General features: G+C 42.9%; 2 protein-coding genes across 3 annotated transcripts in view; one reads left to right on the forward strand and one right to left on the reverse strand.

The window, feature by feature from the left end:
- Window positions 1–5,781, reverse strand: part of LOC139395869 (ubiquitin-like modifier-activating enzyme 6) — a 39,592-nt gene extending 33,811 nt beyond the window's left edge. The window contains exons 1-4 of the mRNA XM_071143180.1: window positions 5,706–5,781; window positions 3,313–3,387; window positions 2,481–2,575; window positions 139–167 (exon numbers count right to left, since the gene is read on the reverse strand). Coding sequence (XP_070999281.1) covers window positions 139–167; window positions 2,481–2,575; window positions 3,313–3,387; window positions 5,706–5,728 — 222 coding nt within the window. The 5' untranslated portion in view covers window positions 5,729–5,781. The remainder of the gene's footprint in view (window positions 1–138; window positions 168–2,480; window positions 2,576–3,312; window positions 3,388–5,705) is intronic.
- A 2,259-nt stretch (window positions 5,782–8,040) lies between these two features.
- LOC139395867 (glyoxylate reductase/hydroxypyruvate reductase-like) overlaps window positions 8,041–10,000 on the forward strand; it is a 15,303-nt gene continuing 13,343 nt past the window's right edge. The window contains exons 1-2 of one of the 2 annotated variants that reach the window (XM_071143177.1): window positions 8,041–8,352; window positions 9,997–10,000. The exon at window positions 9,997–10,000 is cut by the window's right edge and continues 130 nt beyond it. In XM_071143177.1, coding sequence (XP_070999278.1) covers window positions 8,168–8,352; window positions 9,997–10,000 — 189 coding nt within the window. In that variant the 5' untranslated portion in view covers window positions 8,041–8,167. The remainder of the gene's footprint in view (window positions 8,353–9,996) is intronic. The other variant, XM_071143178.1, reaches the window with a different exon arrangement.

The raw sequence follows: 10,000 nt of genomic DNA on the forward strand, positions 1-10,000 counted from the left end.
CTATAGACCAGGGCCCTATTCCCTATATAGTGAACTACTATAGACCAGAGACCTATTCCCTATATAGTGAACTACTAGTGACCAGAGACTTATGGGGAATAGGATGGAATTTGGGCCACAGTCTAAAATCTCACTCACCTTCACACCTGCCAACACGATGTTCTTTGCTGTGAAAACAGGGCAGAGATGACTGACGTCGGTCACATGACAGGAAATACATGGACACAATACATACTGTAAACACTCACTGAACGCTATGTCATGTCATGGCTATGTCATGTCACTTAATGGCATGTTCTGGCATGTACCGTGATGCTATGTCATGTCATGTCACATAATGTAATGCTATGTCATGTAATGCTATGTCATGTAATGCTACGTCATGTAATGCTATGTAATGTAATGTCACATGATGTAATGCTGTAATGTAATGTCACATGATGCAATGCTGTAATGTAATGTCACATAATGTAATGCTATGTCATGTAATGTCACATGATGTAATGCTATGTCATGTCATGTCACATAATGTAATGCTATGTCATGTAATGCTATGTCATGTAATGCTACGTCATGTAATGCTATGTAATGTAATGTCACATGATGTAATGCTGTAATGTAATGTCACATGATGCAATGCTGTAATGTAATGTCACATAATGTAATGCTATGTCATGTAATGTCACATGATGTAATGCTATGTCATGTAATGTCACATGATGTAATGCTGTAATGTAATGTCACATGATGTAATGCTGTAATGTAATGTCACATGATGTAATGCTGTAATGTAATGTCACATGATGTAATGCTGTAATGTAATGTCACATGATGTAATGCTGTAATGTAATGTCACATGATGTAATGCTGTAATGTAATGTCACATGATGTAATGCTGTAATGTAATGTCACATGATGTAATGCTGTAATGTAATGTCACATGATGTAATGCTGTAATGTAATGTCACATGATGTAATGCTGTAATGTAATGTCACATGATGTAATGCTGTAATGTAATGTCACATGATGTAATGTAATGTAATGCATGATGTATGTAATGTAATGTCACATGATGTAATGCTGTAATGTAATGTCACATGATGTAATGCTGTAATGTAATGTCACATGATGTAATGCTGTAATGTAATGTCACATGATGTAATGCTGTAATGTAATGTCACATGATGTAATGCTATGTAATGTAATGTCACATGATGTAATGCTGTAATGTAATGTCACATGATGTAATGCTGTAATGTAATGTCACATGATGTAATGCTGTAATGTAATGTCACATGATGTAATGCTGTAATGTAATGTCACATGATGTAATGCTGTAATGTAATGTCACATGATGTAATGCTGTAATGTAATGTCACATGATGTAATGCTGTAATGTAATGTCACATGATGTAATGCTGTAATGTAATGTCACATGATGTAATGCTGTAATGTAATGTCACATGATGTAATGCTGTAATGTAATGTCACATAATGTAATGCTATGTCATGTAATGTCACATAATGCAATGCTATGTCATGTAATGTCACATAATGTAATGCTATGTCATGTAATGTCACATAATGCAATGCTATGTCATGTAATGTCACATAATGCAATGCTATGTCATGTAATGTCACATAATGTAATGCTATGTCATGTAATGTCACATAATGCAATGCTATGTCATGTAATGTCACATAATGTAATGCTATGTCATGTAATGTCACATGATGTAATGCTATGTCATGTAATGTCACATGATGTAATGCTATGTCATGTAATGTCACATAATGCAATGCTATGTCATGTAATGTCACGTAATGTAATGCTATGTCATGTAATGTCACATAATGTAATGCTATGTCATGTAATGTCACATAATGCAATGCTATGTCATGTAATGTCACATAATGTAATGCTATGTCATGTAATGTCACATAATGTAATGCTATGTCATGTAATGTCACATAATGTAATGCTATGTCATGTAATGTCACATGATGTAATGCTATGTCATGTAATGTCACATAATGTAATGCTATGTCATGTAATGTCACATGATGTAATGCTGTCATGTAATGTCACATGATGTAATGCTATGTCATGTAATGTCACATAATGTAATGCTATGTCATGTAATGTCACATGATGTAATGCTATGTCATGTAATGTCACATAATGTAATGCTATGTCATGTAATGTCACATGATGTAATGCTGTAATGTAATGTCACATAATGTAATGCTATGTCATGTAATGTCACATAATGCAATGCTATGTCATGTAATGTCACATAATGTAATGCTATGTCATGTAATGTCACATAATGTAATGCTATGTCATGTAATGTCACATCATGTAATGCTATGTCATGTAATGTCACATAATGTAATGCTATGTCATGTAATGTCACATAATGCTATGTCATGTAATGTCACGTAATGCTATGTGTTATTTGATGCGTCTGCCACCTACCGATCTCCACTCCCAGTCCTCCCATTCCACTGAGGAAGACAGACGACTGAGCCATCTGCTGCATAGCACTGTCCCCCAGGACATACCTCTGACGACTGGAGGGGGGGGGGGGAGGAGGGAGGGGGGAGGGAGGGAGGAGGGAAGAGAGAGGGAGGGAGGATGGGGGGTTAGGGAGAGAGAGGGAGGGAGGATGGGGGTTAGGGAGGGAGAGGGGAGAGAGGGAGGGAGGATGGGGGGTTAGGGAGAGAGAGGGAGGGAGGATGGGGGTTAGGGAGGGAGAGGGAGGATGGGGGGTTAGGGAGGGAGGGAGAGGGAGGATGGGGGTTAGGGAGGGAGAGGGGAGAAAGGGAGGGAGGATGGGTGTTAGGGAGGGGGGGTGAGGGAGGATGGGGGTTAGGGAGAAGGGGTGAGGGAGGATGGGGGTTAGGGAGAGGAGAGAGAGGGAGGGAGGATGGAGAGGAGAGAGAGGGAGGCAGGGAGAGGGATTAGGGAGAGAGGGGGAGGGAGGCAGGGAAGAGGGGGAGGCAGGGAGAGGGAGGCAGGGAGAGAGGGGGAGGGAGGCAGGGAAGAGGGGGAGGCAGGGAGAGGGAGGCAGGGAGAGAGGGGGAGGGAGGCAGGGAAGAGGGGGAGGGAGGCAGGGAAGAGGGGGAGGCAGGGAGAGAGGGGGAGGGAGGCAGGGAAGAGGGGGGGGGAGGCAGGGAGGGGGAGGCAGGGAAGGGGGGGCAGGGAAGATCAGATGATGTTGTTGTGAGTCAGTCAGCACCTAGAACATGTTTTGTTGTAACTATTACTGGCATGTCATTATACTTAAAATAGGTAGTACGGGATTTACCTGTACAGGGAGTCATCAATCTCCATGGAGTCAGCTGACATCTCGGGAGGGGAAAACTCACTGGTCCTAGAAGCACTGGATATTGAGAGAGAGAGAGAGATCATGGAGGAGAGAAGTCCTTCTGATGTCAGGGTTATATGAACTCTGTCCTGGCTCCCGCGGGCCCCCAGCACTACACAACTGATTCAAATAATCAAAGCTTGATGAGGAGTTGGTTATTTAAAATCAGCTGTGTAGTGCTAGGGCAAAAACGTGCAACCAGGGGGGACCCAAGGACCCAGAGTTGGAACCCAGGACCCAGAGTGGGGCCTCAGGACGCAGAGTGGGGCCTCAGGAACCAGAGTGGGGCCTCAGGAACCAGAGTGGACCCCCAGGACCCAGAGTGGAACCCCAGGACCCAGAGTGGAACCCCAGGACCCAGAGTGGACCCAGAGTGGACCCCAGGACCCAGTTTGGGAAACCTTGGTCTACGCCACTGTTCTACACCTTAGTCCTGAGGACACAGGGGGGCCTACGTCCCAATTGTCTCTCCTTCCTCCCAAAATGTGCACTTGTACAATTCCCTTCACTGCTTTGGATATAAACGACAGGAATAAGAGACTCCCTCTCTCCTCTAGAGGTCAACCTCTACTCTCCTCCACCAACCCACTCATTTCAGAGGAGTTTGTGGGACGTAGTGCACACTTTACAAATAAGGACGCATATAATTGGGACGCACCCATAGACTGGATGTGCAGGCTTTCATTCCAACCCAGTACTTAAGAGTCCTGATACAATGGACCAACTTTTTATTCAGCCATCGAGTTGGTTTATCAGGTGTGTTAGTGCTGGGCTGTAAACAGAAGCCTACACACCCTGTGGGTGGGTTTCTGGGGACCAGGATTGTTATCCATCCATTGAGTTGGTTTACCAGGTGTGTTAGTGCTGGGCTGTAAACAGAAGCCTACACACCCTGTGGGTGGGTCTCTGGGGACCAGGATTGTTATCCATCCATTGAGTTGGTTTATCAGGTGTGTGTTAGTGCTGGGCTGTAAACAGAAGCCTACACATCCTGTGGGTGGGTCTCTGGGGACCAGGATTGTTATCCATACATTGAGTTAGTTTATCAGGTGTGTTAGTGCTGGGGGCTGTAAACAGAAGCCTATACACCCTGTGGGTGGGTCTCTGGGGACCAGGATTGTTATCCATCCATTGAGTTGGTTTACCAGGTGTGTTTAGTGCTGGGCTGTAAACAGAAGCCTATACACCCTGTGGGTGGGTCTCTGGGGACCAGGATTGAAAAGGGAAACTGTTCTGTCCTTACAGGTGAGATAAAAGAGGAGGAATACCTGTGTCACGTTATTCTCAAATACATGATTTTCGCTAGCTTTGTCTGTGTAACATCTGATAACACGATGTTGTCACCCCGGGATATCCTGATGTGCAGCAATAGCTACAGAACAATCCACTCACTATATGATGATACTCAGCTGTCCAATGTCAAGGTACAAGGGTTTTTCCGACTTAGCTAGCAACATCAAGCTTTCTGTTTAGTGAGCGAAAAGTTTCTGTCTAGCTACATCACCACCCCAAATGAAGTTGATATCTGAGTAAAGTTAGCTAGCAAAATAAACACTATTGCTAACTAGCTAATGGGCTGGCTAACTAGCTAATGGGCTTGCTAACTAGCTAATGGGCTTGCCAACTTGCTAATGGGCTTGCTAACTAGCTAATGGGCTTGCCAACTTGCTAACTATCTTATGGGCTTGCTAACTAGCTGATGGCCTTGCTAACTAGCTAATGGGATTGCTAACTAGCTGATGGGCTTGCTAACTAGCTAATGGGCTTGCTACCTAACTAATGGGTTCCTAACTAGCTATCTTCCTGGTCCCAAAATCTGCAGTTAGCTACTAGTAGCTAGCTACAATAACGTGAGGACGTTATAAGAGTAGCAGTAACACTAGTAGTAGTACCATATTACATATTTTGAGGTTGACAACTTCTCAAAGCCTTGTCAATAGCTAACTTATGTGTTTATCTTGCTAGGAACGACGGCTAACCTAACTTAGCATTGACTGCTTACTCAGAAGGGCGTTAGCTAGCACTAGCTAGATTTCTACATCTGCATTGCTTGCTGTTTTGGGGGGGTTTTCGGCTGGGTTTCTGTACAAAACACTTTGTGTACATCGGCTGATGTAAAAAAAAAAAAACTGAAGGCTTTATAAATACATTTTATTGATTGATTGATACTGCCCGATGCCGGGTCAGTGCAAAAAACCCTCCATAGACTTGAAAAGTCATGACTTATCAAGCACAAATCTCCCTATGGTTGCAGATACGGGTCCATAATGGTATTTGTGAATGTTGCGAAAAATGCGCTTTAAAAATCGTCATTCAGAGACGAAATATCTTACCTGTCGGTGTACGATAGGTTCATTGAGTTGTTGTTACGAATGAAGGGTTGTGTTCAGCTAAAAAAAATAACACATCAAACTGTTCCGGGTTACCCAGATCACATGACAAGGTTCACGTTTAAATTATATTTATTTGATAGATTATTAAAGAAATAATAAGATACAAAAAAACAACTGAAAAAAAAAATGTTTTGGGATATCCAGACAAGTGATTTGTTCTTTCTCTCGGGAGTATTTGGCATTGCGGCCATTTTTATTTTACCAGATTCCATATTAAGTGTAGGCATCATAGTGCATAGTATCATGGGTCCTATTGAAAACCTGCAAGACACCATTTTACATTTTGAAAGAAAACAGAGACACTGTTCAAACAGCCAAAGTTCATCTGCCCAGTGAAACATTTACAACTCAGACTCTCTAACTAATACGGGTGAGGGAGGAGAGGGGGTGAAGGGAGGAGAGGGGGTGAAGGGGTGAGGGGGTGAAGGGGTGAGGGAGGAGAGGGGTAGAAGAGGTGGGGGGTGAGGGAGGAGAGGGGGTGAAGGGGTGAGGGAGGAGAGGGGGTGAAGAGGTGAAGAGGTGAGGGAGAAGAGGGGTGAGGGAGGTGAAGGAGGTGATGAGGTGGGGGGGTGAGGGGAGATTAGGTGAGTGGAGAGAGGGTAAGAGGGTGAGGAGGTTAGGGGAGAGGGGGTGAGGATGAGAGGGGGTCTGGGTCTAAGGGTCCTGTACTCTTGGCCCTTGGACCCTTAGAACCTAGAGTTAGTCCTTGTCAGGTCCCATGGTCAGGAAAAACCCAACGATGACGTCACTAATTTTAGTAAATTATCCTACTGTAGGCTTAATCCTAATTTTGGGAGACTGTAACAATAGATAACAGATAGACAATAGACCTGATGTTGTTAGTTAGACTGTAACAATAGATAACAGATAGACAGTAGACCTGATGTTAGTTAGACTATAACAATAGATAACAGATAGACAGTAGACCTGATGTTAGTTAGACTATAACAATAGATAACAGATAGATAGTAGACCTGATATTAGTGAGACTATAACAATAGATAACAGATAGACAGTAGACCTGATGTTGTTAGTTAGACTGTAACAATAGATAACAGATAGACAGTAGACCTGATGTTAGACTATAACAACAGATAACAGATAGATAGTAGACCTGATGTTAGTGAGACTATAACAATAGATAACAGATAGACAGTAGACCTGATGTTAGTGAGACTATAACAATAGATAACAGATAGACAGTAGACCTGATGTTAGTTAGACTATAACAATAGATAACAGATAGACAGTAGACCTGATGTTAGTTAGACTATAACAATAGATAACAGATAGACAGTAGACCTGATGTTGTTAGTTAGACTGTAACAATAGATAACAGATAGACAGTAGACCTGATGTTGTTAGTTAGTTAGACTGTAACAATAGATAACAGATAGACAGTAGACCTGATGTTGTTAGTTAGTTAGACTGTAACAATAGATAACAGATAGATAGTAGACCTGATGTTAGTTAGACTGTAACAATAGATAACAGATAGACAGTAGACCTGATGTTGTTAGTTAGTTAGACTGTAACAATAGATAACAGATAGACAGTAGACCTGATGTTGTTAGTTAGACTGTAACAATAGATAACAGATAGATAGTAGACCTGTTGTTAGTTAGACTGTAACAATAGATAACAGATAGATAGTAGACCTGATGTTAGTTATACTGTAACAATAGATAACAGATAGACAGTAGACCTGATGTTGTTAGTTAGACTGTAACAATAGATAACAGATAGACAGTAGACCTGATGTTAGTTAGACTATTACAATAGATAACAGATAGATAGTAGACCTGATGTTAGTTAGACTGTAACAATAGATAACAGATAGACAGTAGACCTGATGTTGTTAGTTAGACTGTAACAATAGATAACAGATAGACAGTAGACCTGATGTTGTTAGTTAGACTGTAACAATAGATAACAGATAGATAGTAGATCTATATAGAGCTGACTGGATCATGTCATGTGGTCCATATTAGTTAACAGTGGATCACAGGTCATCATGGCTGAGCCTCATAGCCTGTTTCACACAACTGTCTGGTTAGTGGTTACTTACATAGCTACATGTACAACAGGATCAAACTCTGTGTGTGTGTGTGTGTGTGTGTGTGTGTGTGTGTGTGTGTGTGTGTGTGTGTGTGTGTGTGTGTGTGTGTGTGTGTGTGTGTGTGTGTGTGTGTGAAGCCAGCAATCTCTGTCAACCATCCCTCCCTTCATATTGGCCGAACGGCAACCCCCTACGGTACCTCCCCTCTGAACTCCTGCCAAAAACAACACACACATACGACACACACCAGAAAAGGCGCTCAGGTTGCGAAGTCCTTGTTTTTAACAGATTTAAATGAAATTACATTTCTCTCTCTAAAGCTCCAGACCTCCTCTCCTCGACGATGTGGTGCGGTCGCGTGGCTCTGCGCGTGGCTCTCCAGCGGATTGCCGTTGTGCCGTTAAACTCATTAAGTATTACCGGGGGTTTACCGGGCGCCGTGCAGAGAGAGATGTCGTCTCTACCGCGGGTCTACATCACGCGACAGATCCCGCCGGAGGGGCTGAAGATTCTCAGCGAGTCTGGACAGTGAGTGAGATCACACTTTTCTCTTGTTGCCGTTCTGGTTCTGTAGGTCTACTTTTTAATAGAATTATATTCTTTAAATCTAATTATTTTTTGCTTTTAATTTCATGTTATGTAGGCTTTAGGTTTTGGATCGTGTCTTTAATTTAACTTAATGTCCTTTAGTCATTCGTGGAGGCTAACCTATCAAGTTGTCATTCATTCTAACGGAACGTTCTGAAATGTTGTCGTGTGAGGTTCATCATTGACTTCTGGGTAAACAGAACTGACAGTGTTTGCCCTGACCAGACCAGACAGATAAGAAGTCTCTCTCAATTCAATTTGCATACTGCCAAAGCTTACTTTGGCAAAGGAATGACTCATTAACAACAGGCCTATCAATAAATACATCATAACACAATTAATAACAATAAATATTATCACAAACAGGACTCTCTCCCTCTCTATTCCCCCCCCCCCCCCCCCCAGACTCCTAACACTGTTCCAGTCTCTCTCTGACTCATAACACTGTTCCAGTCTCTCTCTGACTCATAAAACTGTTCCAGTCTCTCTCTGACTCATAACACTGTTCCAGTCTCTCTCTGACTCATAACACTGTTCCAGTCTCTCTCTGACTCATAACACTGTTCCAGTCTCTCTCTGACTCCTAACACTGTTCCAGTCTCTCTCTGACTCCTAACACTGTTCCAGTCTCTCCCTGACTCATAACACTGTTCCAGTCTCTCCCTGACTCATAACACTGTTCCAGTCTCTCTCTGACTCCTAACACTGTTCCAGTCTCTCTCTGACTCCTAACACTGTTCCAGTCGCTCTCTGACTCCTAACACTGTTTAATACACTCATTCAGTCTCTCTCTGACTCATAACACTGTTCCAGTCTCTCTCTGACTCATAACACTGTTCCAGTCTCTCTCTGACTCCTAACACTGTTCCAGTCTCTCTCTGACTCATAACACTTCCAGTCTCTCTCTGACTCATAACTGTTCCAGTCTCTCTCTGACTCCTAACACTGTTCCAGTCTCTCTCTGACTCATAACTGTTCCAGTCTCTCTCTGACTCCTAACACTGTTCCAGTCTCTCTCTGACTCATAACACTGTTCCAGTCTCTCTCTGACTCATAACACTGTTCCAGTCTCTCTCTGACTCCTAACACTGTTCCAGTCTCTCTCTGACTCATAACACTGTTCCAGTCTCTCTCTGACTCATAACACTGTTCCAGTCTCTCTCTGACTCCTAACACTGTTCCAGTCTCTCTCTGACTCCTAACACTGTTCCAGTCTCTCTCTGACTCCTAACACTGTTCCAGTCTCTCTCTGACTCCTTACACTGTTCCAGTCACTCTCTGACTCCTAACACTGTTCCAGTCTCTCTCTATCAGGTTCATTACCGTGAATTAGCTTTCACAGAGGTACTCATTCCACATCATGGATTCCCTTAAAGAAGCAAGAAAGAAAGAGAGAGAGAAAGAAAGAAAGAAAGAAAGAAAGAGAGAGAGAGAGAGGCAGGCAGACAGACAGACAGACAGACAGACAGACAGACAGGCAGACAGGCAGGCAGGCAGGCAGACAGGCAGGCAGGCAGACAGACAGACAGACATTTGTAAAGAATCTGTAACAGGTCTTTCATTTTGAAATCCTACATTACCCAGAGTG

Source organism: Oncorhynchus clarkii, unplaced genomic scaffold (assembly GCF_045791955.1).
Source record: "Oncorhynchus clarkii lewisi isolate Uvic-CL-2024 unplaced genomic scaffold, UVic_Ocla_1.0 unplaced_contig_6397_pilon_pilon, whole genome shotgun sequence".
NCBI lineage: Eukaryota > Metazoa > Chordata > Actinopteri > Salmoniformes > Salmonidae > Oncorhynchus > Oncorhynchus clarkii.